At 39.9% G+C, this 17420-nt stretch overlaps 1 protein-coding gene across 1 annotated transcript; it reads right to left on the bottom strand.

Moving 5' to 3' along the window:
- Nucleotides 1-2325: 2325 nt before the first annotated feature.
- Nucleotides 2326-6883, bottom strand: LOC137272054 (uncharacterized). The gene is made up of 5 exons (XM_067804425.1): nucleotides 6832-6883; nucleotides 4497-4680; nucleotides 3934-4070; nucleotides 3502-3646; nucleotides 2326-2716 (listed from the first exon to the last, which is right to left on the bottom strand). Exons 1-5 carry the CDS (start codon nucleotides 6881-6883, stop codon nucleotides 2479-2481), a joined length of 756 nt encoding a protein of 251 aa, XP_067660526.1. The 3' UTR covers nucleotides 2326-2478.
- Between the last annotated feature and the right edge of the window lie 10537 nt (nucleotides 6884-17420).

The following is a 17420-nucleotide window of genomic DNA, read 5'->3' as shown; positions in this document are numbered from 1 at the left end:
AGACGGAAACGTTCATTAAAAACGTAACTATTTGGCTTCTGCAAGTTGTGTTTCCTTGCAGTGTGACATAAGTATCTGGATTAAACGCAATCCTTACGAAAGAACATACTGAGTATGTCATCCTTTGAAGTTACATATGATTAAACGAATTACACCCAGTGGCATTGATAATACATGCGGCAGTTATAATAATAATAATTACATGTACATTACACCTTCTGTTTTCAATCGTTAGTTGGCAATGGGTGGTGTACCCTAATAAAATAAATGATTTTTTATATATATATTTTAGCATTAGGGGGCGGTGGGGTAGCCAGTTGGTTAAAGCGTCCGTTCGTCACGCGGAAGATCCGGTCTCGATTCCCCACGTGGTTATAATGTGTGAAGTCCGTTTCTGGTGTTCCCCGCCGTGATATTGATGGAATATTGCTAAACGCGGCGGCGTTTACAGGAATACTCTGTTATTTTTACTAGTGGATCTTGACAAAGGTCCAATGATAAGTGATTGGATTGTCCATAAAAGGATATCTTTAATATAATGGGTATTTTTCGTTTGGTTGTATTGCTTGGTTTTTTTTTGTTATTATTATTTTTATTTTTTTTTTTATTTATTTATTTATTTATTTTTTTTTTTTTTTATTTTTTTTTATTTATTTATTTATTTATTTATTTATTTATTTATTTATTTATTTATTTATTTGGGGAGGGTTCTTTGTTTTTGTTTTCTTTTGTTTTTTGTTTGCTGTTTGTTTTTTGTTTTGTTTTGTTTTTTGGATGATCAGTGTGAGTCGAAGAGCAACTGTGTTCAACCTACCAGTGCTACCAGTACATTGTAAAATATCATTATCACGGCGGTGTATTTCACATGGTGTAGGTTAAAATTGGCTTCTTGACACCTTGATGTCAGTAGATGTACATACTGTCATAACAGTGACTATCTGGGTTAGATTTGATCTTCAGTAACCCATGCTTGTCATAATAAGCAACTAACGGGATCCGTGGTCAGGGATCGGATGGTCAGACTCGCTGACCAGGTTGACATATGTCATTGTATCCCAACTGCGTAGATCGATGTTCATGATATTGATCACTGGATTGTGTGGTGTAGTCTGACTGGACTACTGCTGAGTGCCTCGTTAAACATAAATTCAACCACTCGGGTTCCTGCTCTGTGTATTGCACTCAGGGAGTAAAGAAATACTTGTACCTATCCGTCTCAGTCAAAGTATAATTAAATCTACCTGTTTACCACCTCGTCCCCTTCCACGGGCCACGGTGTTTGTTTCACGGACGTAAAAGCGAAAACCAATTTCCTTGATGTTTGTTTATTCCATAGGATAATGTAAATCTGAGAGAAAAATGTAAACTGAGTAAATAAATAATCCTGATGACAAGTAATTGACGATTTTAAAAGCTTCCATGTACAACAGCTGATGTTTTCAATACAGGATGAAGCATGATATCTTACACCGTTACATATCATATTTCTGGGCGTCACACGTTCTGTCTCGCTATAATGAGGCTGGGTGCGTCACACAGACATAGTCAACACTCGGACGAGGGCTTGTGTCTATGGTAAGGTTATCTTTAATATGTTTAATACGGGACCTGGGTCCACAAAACGTCGTAGCGCTCATTCGTAAGCCAGTGATAAACTATCGAGTTACGACATCTCGTAACGTTACGAACGCTTTGCGCATCGGGCACCTGTTTTTCAAATGTTAATCCTATAATCGAGAAAACAACGGATATTCGTTCTTAAGCGCCCCAAACCCACAACCCGAGGATATATACGATATAATTAATACTATTAAATAAATAGGTTTTGACTGTTGTGATGAATCTGTCTTCTGTCAGTAATTCTGATATGATAATCACCGTGAAGTCTCATGTTGCGTAGCTAGCAAATATTATTGCTCTAATTTTTTTTGTCACTTCAGTTAAAGCATTTCAACTGACCGATCTGATCTGTATGATGTGGCCTTGACTTTGACAGACAGCAGATCGCAAAGATAAAATCTGAATTTAAAATCAGGTATTAGGGTCGGGCACCGACAATACATTCTTTGTAGCGGTTGATATATTGAATTGCAAATGCATTGTGATGTATTCCTTTAACATCCTGTCTGAAAGAGGTAATAAGGCACATACAGGCTCGAGTATTTTACACTATATACAAAATATCATCATCATCCTATGTTTTCTTTCGTTCTGATTTTTTCAAAATATTTTCTCATTTAAATAAATATCATAAAATAACGTTGAAACATAAACAACGAATATTTACAACGAAACATTATTTTGGCATAATTGTTTCCAAATTCCACTGTCGTCTCAGTTCGTGTCACGTGGTCAGTTGAGATCGTGTGACGTGTCCAGGTGAGAGACTGACGAGTGTTTGGTGACGTACATGCCAAGAGTAACAACAGAATCCCTTATACGTATGTATGACTAACATACACACACATACACCTTCTGTTACAGATACATCTTAAGTAGAGCACCGATCGGTAACAGCATCAATATTGCGGATATGTGGGATATTTCAGCGCCATTCGATCTTCCAAACATGGCGGAATATCGGGAGGTAACTCCGGCGTTTCTTCGGCACTGCTCCGGAAGTCCAGCGAAGAAGAAACTGCGCATGATTTCCCCAGCCTGATCGTTACAAAAAGAGTAGACTTGGGTCTCACACTGGTAACGGGCAACAGATACACTGGAGAGAAAAAATGAAAAGGTAACAACAAAATGTTAAGATATTCCGTCACACCACGAACCGAAGGCCATAAATATGGGTAAACATGAAAATACCACGAGAACCAACGATAAGTATAGACGAGGGGGCATTTTCTATGAGACCTGCGAATAACTAGGGACAACGGAAGGGAGTTCGTGCGATAGTCCAAGGAGACATCACCTTGATACTTCTATCTGGACAAGTGACACTTAGCAGACAGTCCCCCCAATACAAACACATCAAGGTTGAAAGAAAAACAAATATGTTATTTGTGGTGAGTATAGTTTTATGCCACGGGGGACACCAGAAATGGGCTTCACACATTGTACCCAAAGTCATTTGTAAATGACAGAGGTTAGATAAAACAGCTCCGGAACTATTGTGGACTGTTCGAGAAAATAGTCCACGCTTCGATATTTGAATATACCTTCTAAATAAAATGCACAAATGCGCTCCCATAAAGAAATTGAGAAGGAAACCTTCAAATTCTGTTTATAATCTTCTGAATTTTCGGAATTTCGTCAATATTCTCAAAAAAAGTCAGTTTTCCAGTGCTATTACCCAAATTGCCCGCTTACGTCATCATACAAAGAGTGGCGTAAATACGTTAATTATCTATGTGACAGTTACAGGGTAAGAAGTGTTTCAGGCACCCTCTTACTTCGAGGTAAACGTAGTTCGTCTCACTTATATTTCCTCGACCCCCAAACAGTTCGTAAGAGTGTTCATTATATACGTTGTTGACAGAAGTAGCAGTCACTTACTTGCAGGCCACGTTCTCGAGTTCGCCCTGGTTCAAACGTCTTTGACGGCCAATGTTGACGACCTGGACGACGGACTGACGAAAGTTGTCATAACAACGCTGTACCTGGGGTGTTGTCAGTAGACATCTGATGTTATCCTCCAGTCCTGGAAGATATGGATAAACCATTGTGTTATCGTTGTGTGGGATAAATCAATGTTGTTAACACAGAGGGTAAGGGATTTATCTTGGTACACAGTATGCTGTGGATAGGGTTATATCATTATTATATACATATAGATCAGCATATTTTCATGGTAGTCAGTATACACAAGTGGAGAATGAGTTGTGAGGGTCAGTCTACTGAAAGCTAAGGGTGACTCGCAACGGTCAGTGCACAAATCCAGGGATGAATCGTGTTGGTCAGTGTACAGAAGGGATGTGTTGTGCATACTCGGCAAATCTCCGCAAAGGCCCCTGTAAGCAGCTCGCATGTCGTCGTGGTTGAAGATCAAGTTGAGGAAGTTGTCATTGGCAACAGTTGAACCTCGGAGGCGAGTCTCAAAACATCGGATGTAACTCTCAAAGTTTCTGAAAGATAGATAACACGCACCGACTGAGACTGAGCACGAGATGTTGGTTAGTCTGGGACACGTATTCCTTCTTTCCCACCCAATATCATATTCAGAAGTATATGATAAATGTTTTATATTGTGTTAAAATGTTAATCCTTCAACGTGTCGGCACAGTCTTCGTGCTGACGAAGCAAACCTTTAGATGAGATAAGGCGTAACAAAAGAAATACCTGTGAACTGACTGAAAATATATTGCCGTCATGCTCAATGGAACGGGGCGACCGCCATTTTGAATTTTGAACATTTAATTGATACAGTATGAATATTTTGATCTGCATTCAAGAGGAACTGAATCGGCACACTATGGTTCAAGAAGGAGTTATATTAATTTTTGAAGTCCTGTCGTATAAAATATCAGAAAAAAAAGATTATGTAGACTCACTGGCAGATGGCTCTGAATGCATTCAAGGTGGCTGTCTGTGCGTTGTTCCTGGTTCGGGCCCGTCGTCTACCGTTGGCCTGCGTAGTTCCGAAGTTATTTTGATTTGCTCGCACCTGCTCGGTGAGACACTGCTGAGCCACCGATTGTTGCTGGGCCGACGCCAGGTACCACTGGACGCCCACAACTGGGAAAATAAACATAGGTAATGATTTATGTAATGGAAAAACACATGGTAATGCTCGATGTCAACTGATGCAGAGAAAACTTACAGTCGACACTTACTAACTGGTTGACAAACACGGGTTCATGTCATGCTCGATGCCTACTGCACAGAGACAAACAAGAGTTTGTTTAATTATACGCCGCACTTAGTAATGTCACTGCAGACAATCCAGTGATGAACAGCATGAGCATCGGTCTACGAAATTGTGATACGATAACAAGTGTTAACAAGTCAGAGAGCCTGACCTCTCGATTCTGTTTGTCGCCTCTTACGACAAGTATGGGTTACTGAAGTTCCCGGGGTAAGACTACCGCCCGTACCTCACTCGATTTTAACGATAAACTTAATTTCGAGTAGCATTTTTTAAAGTTGGATGTCTTTCAGAATGTTCAGATACAATTAAGGAAGCAATGAAACTCATCCTTATCAGATGAGAAATATATATTCAGATGATATGATTTGACTAGATTTAGCGGGGTGGGGGATGCGGGTGGAAGTCTTTCAGAACCGGATTTTACGGGTGAAACACAAAAGAAAGGAAGGTCATTTTTAGCTTCTACTACTCGAGAGACAAACGCAGGCAAAACACTCGGAACACGCTGCTGAGGAGACACAGATAGTTGGAGATAAAACTTGACGACAACACCCACGAAGACAACTCCAACAACTACCGAAAGAAACACTATCGCCTGTCTTTGTTAACGTATGGGAGTTACGATGGTCTTTGCGCTCAGGCTGCGAAATGGTCTGCTTGACACCTGTTGCTGGGAAGACAAACAACAGGTGTAATGCTGCAGATGTGAAGGTGTATATAACAGTAGCATCAGCATGACAATACAGCGTCTATCTATACTACTGAGATAAAGTAACTGTGCATTATATGATGTTACGCCATTTTCATGCAAACAGAAATTGACAAGACTTGTGACATGCTCCTAATCCACTGGACTGTTGACAGAATAATGTCGAACATAGGCATTGTGTCTGTTCACAAATTCAGCCTGGTCAATTCTGGGCTTGAAGTAGACGTCACTCCATTTCACCCCAGGTGTGCTCGAGTAAGGCATGGCCGGAGCTGACCAGGGAACTACCAGATTGTTGCACTATCGCAGGAAATCTGTGGCAATACGAGAAACACGAGGAAGGGCATTATCTTGCTGCAGAGTGAAGTTATGTCTCAGGCCTGAAATGAATAGTTGACCATGAGCAGCAATGATCTCATACCTGTATCGCAGACCTGTTAGATTGCCACTGGCAATGACAAGCTGTGACCGACCATGGGATGTGATCTAGCCACATCATTTCGGGTCTTTCCTTCCCTTTCGGTCTTTGACTGTGATTTTCTGTAAGCTGTGACATGACGTAAGCGCGGTTTGGATTGAAATCAATGTCGTTTCCAGAATATCCAGAGGATAGAGAACAATCAGTCGTTCTTTGATTTCCAAAATATGGTGTGTGAACAGATGTCAACAAGCATGCAAAAAGAGCGTAGGTTTATTGGGCACGCGACCTGTGGCATCACATTTCATGAAATGTGCTTTGCTACATGTTTATTTAGGGTTATTTTATACTTCATTTCCAAATAGCTTTTATTTCATGCAGCTTTATGTTATGCACAGTTACCCTTTTCCGATAGTATATATAACCATTGGTGTAAAACTGCAAATGTGAAGGTGTACATACATACGATATATATGGTGGTGATAGCAGCATCTGCGGAGTGTATATAGCTGTAGTGGTACACACTGATGGACATGTGCATATACATAGCCTTGCTCCAAGGCTGTACTGAATGCCAAGCCCTTGAATGTATAATTGTTATTCTAGTCTCCGTAGAGACGAGCGGACATTGCGTCTGAAGACTCCAGTGTGTTATTTAACATTTTCAGAGCTATCTTTTAACCTATCACTTTTCACCTTAGAAACTTGTGCAAGTCTAGAATATACATTGCAGCACAGACTACCTTGTACTTTCTAGCAGTTGTATAGAAATTATCACAGCTGAATGGGTTCATCACAATCAGAGTAACGGGAGTTGTGAAACTAGACGAGAACATGCATTGACTTGTATTTGTAGTAGAGGTTTCATATCGATGATGTCAGCGAGATTACAGCAGTATGACGATGATGTAGAGAAAGCAGCTGTCGCTGATGAGGGCGACATGATGGCTCACTTGACAGCGCAACGTCATAGTGAACCAGGTACAAGTGATCCTACACCGTCAACCTACTGACCCTTCTGTACTTAGTGGAGTAGCCTAGTGGTTAAAGTGTTGGTCACGCTGAAAGGCCTGGTTCGATTTTCCAACGTGGGAACAATGTGTCCATATTCCCCCCACCCCATGCAGTATTCTCTATATACTCCTCAATATATGGTTTATGAAAAGTCAGTTAATAGAGTCACTTCTTTTGAGTAGTATACAGTATTATTCCCTGTACACGATGGTGCACTTTTCCTAAGCACTGCTTTCCATTAATTTAACAATAAGGCGAAAAGAAGCTTCGGGTGACCAAAATACAATTGTTTCTTGTTGACATTTGTTTGTTGTGGGTGGAATTCCATCATTCACACACGTAATGTAATTATCAACCGATACAACCTAAAGTTTTTATTTCCGAGAAGTATGAGTTGAGATCTTATAGGATATGAAGACGTTTAGATACACGCATGCTACTGATCTTCTAAGCCATTATTAGAGACTTGAACAAACCATACGTCCTAATATTGCAAATTCGTGACCTTCAACATTTCAGATGAAAGCTCGTATCGCTTCACGGTGTTTGCGCTGAGCTTAGGCAGATACCGTTGTACGGTCCACGTAGAAAAAGACGACTGTTTCGGGGCTTAAAAACGGGATCCATACCAAAAATATTGACACATCGCGCTTTATTCGTTGTTTCACAAATAGCGTGTCAACAGTGGAGCAAAATAGGGACTCTGGACATTTCTAACGTGACTTTTCGGGAAGAAGAGAACTCATTACAATTCTCCTTCTGACTCAAGTCAGGTGTCCCATAAACAAGTACTTTGTTGCACTAAAAGAGAAACAGCGAGGCCCAGGGGTAACATGTCTCTATGTGTATGTTAAAACCGTTGCTCATTAGACTTGTGAACCGTGTGATCTAAACAGTCAATGTTGATCATATATCAACGTATTTCAGTGCCCTTGGACTCATAGATCGTTTGTATAAGGTCACTTTAGACCAAAAAGTAAATTAAACAAAGTGAAATCATGACTGCGAATACTCATAATTGTACCTTGCCAATTGTACATTTAAATCTCAGAATTTTAGTCAACTTATGATAAATGTTGTTTAACAAACGATGATAGTTTGAAATCGCTATTACTGGTTTGTACTGCTATCCTAAAGACTTTTGATAATATTTACGTACTATGCTAAAGACTTTTGATAATATTTCCGTACTATGTTGTTACCAAAACTATTATGAGTATTCGCAATCTTGATTTCACCTTATATGATTTACTTTTTGGTTTAAAGTGAAACTCATCGGTACGTTTTCAAGGCAAACAGACTACAGGCCTAAATGTATTGTAGCCACTTGCATGCAAACCACGAAGATGCTCAAACAGCACAAGGCCTATATTTACACATGAACGTATTACTTTTGTCTTCAGCTTCCTCTCTGTAATATATTACCTATGTGGCTTAGATTCACAGTATACAGGTTAAAGGAAATCACACCATTACCCCACACATCGATCAAACCCGACAGGGGACTTTCTCTGCCCGCCGATCACGAAGCAATAGTGTTAATCAAAATACCCTTTCTAGATGTTATTCGATTGGGTTCAAATTCTCAAAAATGTTAGAACGTAAATATCATCAAACGTCTTAAGCATGGTACGTAAATATCATCAAACGTCTTTAGCATAGTACATAAGTATTATCAAAAGTCTTTAGCATATTACGTAAGTATATATACATCAGCTGTATGACAGTCCTCTCAAGTGATTCTTGTCACCATGTATAGTCCCTAACACCAGTTATAACAGGCAATGGAGCCTAATAGAGTTGGAATCATTGGGCATTCAAAATCAACTTTCTTACTGCAGGAAATGTTTGCAGCAGAATTTTCGCATGATTATGGCAGTTGTGTTTGTCGCTTTCATTGAATGTTGTTATTTGTATCAATATAATTCTTTATTGCAAAATTTATTCAGCATATATTATATAGATCTTCAGTGGAAATAATTACATGGACCCCGTTTCACAAAGCGATCGATATATTACGACTGTCGTAACTCCTATAGTTTCCAATAGAATTACGATAGGTACAGCGCTAATATCGGTTTGTGAAACGGGATTTTGGTCTTTTTCGTTTTCTGTTGGGGCATTTAGTGACATAGGTTTCCTTTCATTTCAAATGATAAATGTAATGTTGCTAACATTTGATGTGTTTTTGAATCACACAAGGCAGCGGGAATGCAACGAATTTATACATCTAATCTACCTGTTTTTAATATTTTAAAATATATAATTCATTGATCTTGCAACAAAAACGAAAGGTCCTGAAGAAGTTCTGAAGTAACGTCATCAAATGAGGCGATGAAAACTGTCCTAGAAAGGAGTAGGCAGCATTTATCAAAGCTGTAAAGACTTCGAGCGGTTTTACATGGTTTTAGGGGGTGTTCGACAAAGCAAACTGACTCGCAAAATATGGTGTTTGATATTGGCTCAAACCAAATCAATCATAAAACTCTCTCGTTGTTTGATGTAAAAGGCATGGGTGGTCCCGTTAGTGGCCAAGGTTTGTATGTTGCGGTTACTAGTAACGTGTTGCGAACGCCTGTAATTTAGTGTAATATATACATTATGGGATCTTTACAAGGCATTCTGACGCTCACCTTGTCGTGAACAACTGGTTACTGTCTTATGAACACAATAATATAGTGAGTGAGTATATCTTGACGCCGCTTTCAGCAATATTCCAGCAACATCACGGCGGGCAACCCTAGAAATGGGCTTCACAAACTGTACCCAAGTCATGAATCGAACCCAGCACGGGTCAGTGACGAGTAAATTCTTTAACCATTAGGCTACCCCACCGCCCCAGTGGTATACACAACGTGGTTATTCAGAGCCCTTCAGCTGCAGTAGAAGGAAGAGAAATTCTTATCCGCATCTTATAATGACAATCACCCAGGTTCATCCCACAAAAACCCATGAAGGTCCCGGGGTAGAATAGGCCTTCAGCAACCCATGCTTGCCATAAAAGGTGACTATGCTTGTCGTAAGAGGCGACTAACGGGATCGGGTGGTCAGACTAGCTGACTTGGTTGACACATGTCATCGGTTCCCAATTGCGCAGATCGATGCTCATGTTGTTGATCACTGGATTGTCTGGTCCAGACTCGATTATTTACAGACCGTCGCCATATAGCTGGAATATTGCTAAGTGCGACGTAAAACTAAACTCACTCACTCACTCATCCCACAAAATGATACATCACAACGCAGTATCATTAGATCAAATACCATACTTTCAGTGTAAAATGCATACAAAACAGGAATAAATAGAAAGTATACTACTCACCAAGAAGACATAGAAGTACTCTCATTATACCAACGTTATGAATCCAGCCACGAATCACACAATATTCCACTATGGTTTCCAATCAATTATAAATCTTTGCGAACAATGGAAGTCAACCTACACCTTCTTTCTTCTCCTTGATCTGCGGTCTGCTATTTCAATTTGACCAAAGGCAAGGACAAGAAATCAACTAAATTCAGCTCGTATTTCCGTGGTCCTGTTGTGTCGCTGTCAAAGTCCTATGGCATTGTTTGAGATGCTGGCGAGCCGACGTTCAGGAGGTCGGCGCTCACTGGTTGTGCCTAGTGTGCCGTCGCTTGATCCCGTCGTTCGGAGCCCCCACAGGTACGAAACGTGATGTCCCGGAGTTCGAGTGGACCCCTCCCCACGACGCTCGGTCCGCTGTTGTGAAAGCTTCGTGTTATTACAAAGTTTGATATACTCTGTGGTAGTGGGGCGTATTTTTTTTCGAAATACACACATGACGTTATCCGTGACGTGGATTTTAGAATTAATATTTTGACGATATTTTTATTTTGTTAAATATGTAATATGTGACTGTGTTCCTTTTATGAATTGATTGATATTTCCTTTGGAATGTGAATATTTGTAGCTTTTACATCCTGGAAAAAAGGCGCGACTGTAGGTATATTTTAAACACTTTAAACTAATTTTTAAATTTGTGATCTTTTGCTAATAGCGATGCAATAGCACAGTGGTTAGTTGACTGAATTACTCATGGGGTAATCACACAGATGCCAAGTCAGCAGAATGGTCGACGAGCAAGTGAGTGAGTGAGTGAGTGAGTGAGTTTAGTTTTACGCCCCACTCAGCAATATTCCAGCTATATGGCGGCGGTCTGTAAATAATCGAGTCTGGACCAGACAATCCAGTGATCAACATCATGAGCATCGATCTGCGCAATTGGGAACCGATGACATGTGTCAACCAAGTCAGCGAGCCTGACCACTCGATCCCGTTGGTCGCCTCTTACGACAAGCATAATCGCCTTTTATGGCAAGCATGGGTTGCTGAAGGCCTATTCTACCCCGGGACCTTCACGGGTCCGACGAGCAAGTAGTAACCGGAACGTCACTGGGTAGTCAGGGGGTAATTAAGGAATAATCACTGGATAGTACCTAATTGTTATTGAAAAGTCAATGGATGGATTTAACTTGCCTGCAGCAATAATTCAGCAATATACCGACGGGGGACACCGGAAATGGACTTCACACATTGCACCATAATCGGATAGTCACTGAATAGTAACAGATAGTAATTTTATAGTCAACGAATAGTTACTGGGTCGTCATCGAAGTGGTTCTGTAATTGTAACGGATAATAATAGACCTGGATAGTAAACAGTTAGTAATTGAATAGTCACCAGAGTGAGTGAGTGAGTGAATTTTGTTTTACGCCGCACTCAGCAATATTCCAGCTATAAGGCGGCGGTCTGTAAATAATCGAGTCTGGACCAGACAATCCAGTGACCAACAACATGAGCATCGACCTGCGCAATTGGGAACCGATGACATGTGTCAACCAAGTCGGCAAGTCTGACCACCCGATCCCGTTACTCGCCTCTTACGACAAGCATAGTCGCCTTTTATGGCGAGCATGGATTGCTGAAGGCCTATTCTACCCCAGGACCTTCACGGGTCGAATAGTCACCAGAGAGTTCAGGGACAGTTTTCCTTAAAAAAGAAGTCCAATATAATTTCTTTCTTTTTTTCGATATGTGCTTGCAGTGTGAACCGTAATATTATTTTAGCTTAACTTTGATTGACAAAATACACTAAATTATCCTATGTCTCCAGTCGGTGGGCAGCAATCAGGTTGAAACAGGTTTTTTCGTTGTTTTCTGCATAAATATTTAGTCTGTTTGCGGCTTCCTTTGCATCGACTAGTCATACAAACTTTGTTGAAAGAGGGAAGCAGGCACATGCCAATTCAGCGAAAAAACGAAAACGTCCCTCAAAATAAACTGCTCAAATCGACACACGATTCTTTCGTGTACCCATGCGATTTTACAAGACACAGTGAAATGATAAAAATTAGGTGTTTGCAAGTGAGTAAGTGAGAATGTTGAGTTTGACGCCACTTTGAGTAGTGTCAACTTGGTGTCAGGGAAAAGCCTGAAATGATTCAGGTCTTAGCCGTTCAGCACTTTAGCGAAACCCACGAAGAGGGAATGAGTTCTGTTTTACGACGCTTTTAGAAAGATTCCAGCAATATCACGGCGGGGACACCAGAAATGTAGCATTATAGTATACCCATGTGGGGAATCGAACATATGCCTTCTGCGTGACAAGCGAACGCTTTAACCACTAGGCTACAGGGAAGGGTATGGGCAGACAAACCTAAAATATATTCGGACCTAACCGGGATTCGAATCCGCGATTGCTTGGGTATGGTATACCCAAGGGAGACAACTCTTCAAAGCGGATTATCGAAACCTGTTAGGTTGGTTCACTCCTTCTCCCCTTGGTATAATCACACATCAATGTAAATACAACTACGTAGTGTGGAGATTTTGTAGCACATGTGTGCCTATTCCCCGCTGATCCCGTGTGTTTGATTATCACACTGACCTCGAACTACTCCATCCATGACAAAGTCACGCTCCCAGCAGTTAATGTACATGCTCTCTATCCTACACCTTTGTGGATTTCCGTCTCGTGAAGTAGTGTACCTTTTTACTGTCTTTGTCAATTAACTTCTAACCTTTCGCTTCTTTAAGTGGGTTCCTGTTGGATTTTTTGACAAATTCTAAAAGTACCTTTAAAGAAATATTTAAAAAATTTAAGACAATATATTGACGTCTCAACACACTCCATGATGTAATAATCCAGGGATTAAATATATTTGTCGTGAGTTTTATATTTTAAGAGCTGAAGAAACCTGCTTGTGTGAGCTTAGCTGATTCGTATGGTATCCTGCTTAAGGCGAGGCGGAACAGGGAAAAGGGAACATTGGTTGGTGCGTTTGCCAGTCACACGTGTGCAGTCAGTTCGACTACCCTTATTGCTACACAAAGGCGATGATAGAAAACACATGCACAGGCAACTCAAGTGAAACTGGTATCCTGGGAGTGTTCATTTTACCTCCCATTTATTAGGTCAATAATTCTATTACAACAGTTAACTACATAGAGGTATACAATTTTAGGTATAAATATTAACGAGAGCGTTAACGAATAGCCAATCTTGATGGATACTACTCCATTGGTCGTTCAAATGGAAATATCAGTGAGAATTATATGACTCATAAATAACCATCAGTGATGTACGTTAAAATTCTGTTGTTCTCTAACGGTATGTGACATAGGGGCAGCCTAGTAGTTAAAGCATCACAGTGGGAAGCTGGTTGTGGGGGTGGGTACGTGTGCAACCTTTTTCTGGTGTCCCCTGGAATTGCTGGGATATTGCTAAAGGTGGTGTAAACCTAAACTCAACCACTCACTCATTCTAAGGGTAGCATCTGCTTCCTTACGTAATCACGGCCATACACCTATGCTCAAAAGATGTGTATCGCCTATGCTTCCTGGGACAACTGCAATTGCAGACTGCAGTATTCAAGCGCCTACTGCTCCTACAGCTGAATATTAAATGTTGTTTATTTATGAAACGTGCTGACCAGCAATGAATATGAATAAAGACCAGCAATGACCAGCAATGACCAGCAATATAGAAGAGTTTACATCTACAAAAGTAAACCCGCCCATAATATATACACCGTCATGTTGTACAACATGTCCAGGAGAGAATCAGCGGTAGGTTTGGTTAATCTTGTAAGGGCGTTCTGTATTACATGACTTATGAGATTAGTCGTGCTTTAGCAGCAGGTACTGACTGAGGTGAGATTTGAAATGATGATTCCAACAACGGTGTTTATCTTCCACGTGTAAATATGTTTAGGTGAGTGTTTCTTCTGAAGCTCCGAACCTGGATTTGTTTTTTGTTTTTTAAAAACATTCTGTTATATAAACAAATAGAAAACAAGACGAGAATGCATCCCTTTTCGCTGAGAAAACGTTTACCTAGGGACCTTTACAAACGTTATATATTTATACAGCGTGCCCCTGATGAGATCTGTGTTTCAACAGTGTCAATTGGTCAAATCAACTGGAAGCTTTATTAAACTTTGAAAAGAGGTGCATACGCACTGGCCATCTTTAACAAACGATGATGTCTTGTCTGACAACATAGGCCAAAGGATATGAGTGTGAAACGATGCAGCTACACGGTGGCGCTTTAAAGCAAAATATTTGATTTTTCAATCAGTTGAAGTACTGACATACATAATGAGTGAGTTTTAGGCCATACTCAGTGTTATTCATGCTATATGGCGACGGTCATGAAAATTCGGGACCAGGCAATCGAGTGATGAACAGCATGAGCATCGATCTACACATTTGGAATACAATGACGTGCCAACCAAGTCAGCTAACCTGATCTCCCGATCATGTTATTCGCCTCTTACGACAATCATGAGTTGCCGAACATCAGTTCTAAGGCCAGCATGTGGAAGAAGAAATGTGCCCAAACCATAGATTACTACTGCTAACTCTGGCTTAATGCTAAGCCCTGAAAACAAATTAGAACACCGTTTCGTACTGGATTTAAAAGTTCCATACAGATTCTTTCAAAGAAAGCTAAATTGCTGGGTTCATCACACTCTGTCGCAAAGATTAACCGTTATACTTAATACATCGAAAAAGCTTTTACTTTGCATTCACAACCAACATTTGGGATGAGATAAATAAGTACCATGTGGGTTCTCAAACGCAAAAGATTTACTTATGTTTGACATTCCTCACGAATAACCAAGTTCGATAATGTTGAAATAATTTGTTTCAACTTTGTAAGCCACTCTCCAACAAGTGTATAAAACGTATAACTTTAAAGACCATACATATAGTTTATCTACAACTTTGTTGGCTTGCCTTTGCACGTGTTTGTGACAGGAGCCATAGTTAGAGCTAGCTACGGTTACCTTTTTACTACACTGTTCAGTGGGATTTTTGGGGATTACATGAAGGGGTTTTCTTTACAGATTTGACTAATATGAGTATGTGTTTTGTTTTGTTTTTTAGACTGGGGTTTAGTTATGGTGCATATTCATTACCACATGAATGATTCGCTCTTAAACCGAGTACCCTGCAAAGCGAAAAGCAAAGCTCGAAATCGATTATAACGACATTTAAGTTACTACATTCAAACTCATGGATACTAGTGTTGCTGTTGATATTAAACAATAATAAAATATTTACAGACATGGAAGAAAAAATCGGAACGCTATCAATATTGTACTGCATAAAATAAAGGCAACAGTGAAACGAGTGAGGCACGTACCTTCCCGGTCCCGTCACTGCAGCTGTTGCAGTTAGAATGCATTATTTACGAGGAAATTATTTCACATGTTCGAACATGTAGAGGTCTACGTGAGCTGTTAAAAGACGAGCCTAACAAGGTGAGCAAACCACATTAAAAGGATTTGAATTAATGAAGTAGGGACGTTGAAGACACAGCTTTCATGTTAAACCTTATAAATATAATGTCTGCACGTACATTTAATGTATATTTTTGCCGCATGACTTAATTCATAAAAAAATCATCTTATGTGTATTCATTCTTGTATACATCTATTTTTTAGGCATTCCTCGATTTTGTGGTGTTATTTGAACATCTTGATTTAACTGACTTCAAAAAGCCTTGTTTCATCAAAAATTTCACTCGGGCTCTGTACTTTTACATCCATCTGCAAGAAAAACATTACATCAGTATGCGAAATGTACTTTAATGTTGTACTAGTTGTATATTTATCCTGCACACTGCGTAGCTGAAGATCCTATTACAGTCGCTGAAGTTTGTGTGGATCTGCTTGGTCAAAGCTGTGAATGGTTACCTCGTAAGGATGGGAAAACCACATTCACTCTGTGCGCCTAGTGGGTAATAGTTGTAAGATCCCCGGGGTCGTTGTGGTGGACATCCCATGATCGAGGGAAAACAAAGCGCCCTAACAGTGTCGTTCCTTTGTAATCAGGTATCAATAAAATGATTAGCGGTAGCCGTGGACGAGATGACACCAGTTTTGACTTTCATAATGTCACAGAATCATGTCTTTTGCCCTATTTTAGTGGTCCGCTAACACGATCTTCAAAGCTCTGATGCATCGATCAAGCAAGCAAACAAGCCTGACCAACCTATTTCAAAGTGGATTCTTACGTGAAGCATATGTATGAGGCTGACGTACATTTTTCTTCAGGAAAGGGGATACCGGTTCCTTCTACGAGAGTTTCTCATGCCCTTTCCTCTGATCCATATGTTCGCAGGTTTTGAGCAACAGTAGTTTTGACAACTGGATTGGACAATGTGGCTTAAACCGGGTTTCCATGTGCGCGCTGTGGCTAATACGTAAATAACACTTTATACAAAAATAGTACAAGCTGTTTCCGAGTGATGCGTATCGTGTGATGTTGCTTAAGCTCAAAACGTATCCGAAAATGCATTATTCAACTTTACTGGCTAACGACCAGTTATCGCTACATTTTATCTGTTTTTAACAAGTTGCTCCATTGTTTCTTGACATAATCGAACAAAATTTATCTTGTTGATAGATTAGCTATTCACCGCTGTTTCCTGCATGTTTACATGTTTCTTGCCAACAGGAAGCGCGGTAATGTGTAATAAGACCATTTATCGCCATTTCTGAAATTTTCATGTTACCAAATGTAACATAAACTTGGTAATAAAACGGTTGTATTTCAAACCTAGACATACTGAAGAAATTTCATAACTGAAATTAGTTTGAAGAACAGTAATTTTAAAGAACAAAACTCTCACTGTCAATGTTGACGTGACATCCCCCTTCCATACCCCCATCTACAGTCTCTGAAGTCGACTGCTGCCTGCATTAACAAGAGACACTGATAAAAACAAACAATGAATGAGCATTTATTTATATAGAAGTAGAAAAATGAACATAGAGAAATAGTTTAACATAATAGTCAACAAAATGTTTCACATCAAGCAGCTTGTGCAAAACCATAAATATTATTATCTCATTCTTCTAATAAATTCTGTATGTTCAAAAGACAGGGTTACTTATGATTATAGAATAAACATATTATACCTCCCACAGG

Source organism: Haliotis asinina, chromosome 2 (genome assembly GCF_037392515.1).
Source record: "Haliotis asinina isolate JCU_RB_2024 chromosome 2, JCU_Hal_asi_v2, whole genome shotgun sequence".
Lineage (NCBI taxonomy): Eukaryota > Metazoa > Mollusca > Gastropoda > Lepetellida > Haliotidae > Haliotis > Haliotis asinina.
This window is presented reverse-complemented; position numbering and strand designations above follow the sequence as displayed.

What these genes read in the sequence shown, in the direction of transcription:
- LOC137272054 (XM_067804425.1), bottom strand. Translation starts at nt 6,883, where the DNA reads ATGTCGCCCTCATCAGCGACAGCTGCTTTCTCTACATCATCGTCATAC. An exon ending in TACATCATCGTCATACTGCT is followed by an intron (nt 4,681 to 6,831) that starts GTAATCTCGCTG and finishes TTATTTTCCCAG; the next exon opens with TTGTGGGCGTCCAGTGGTAC. An exon ending in GCATTCAGAGCCATCTGCCA is followed by an intron (nt 4,071 to 4,496) that starts GTGAGTCTACAT and finishes TCTATCTTTCAG; the next exon opens with AAACTTTGAGAGTTACATCC.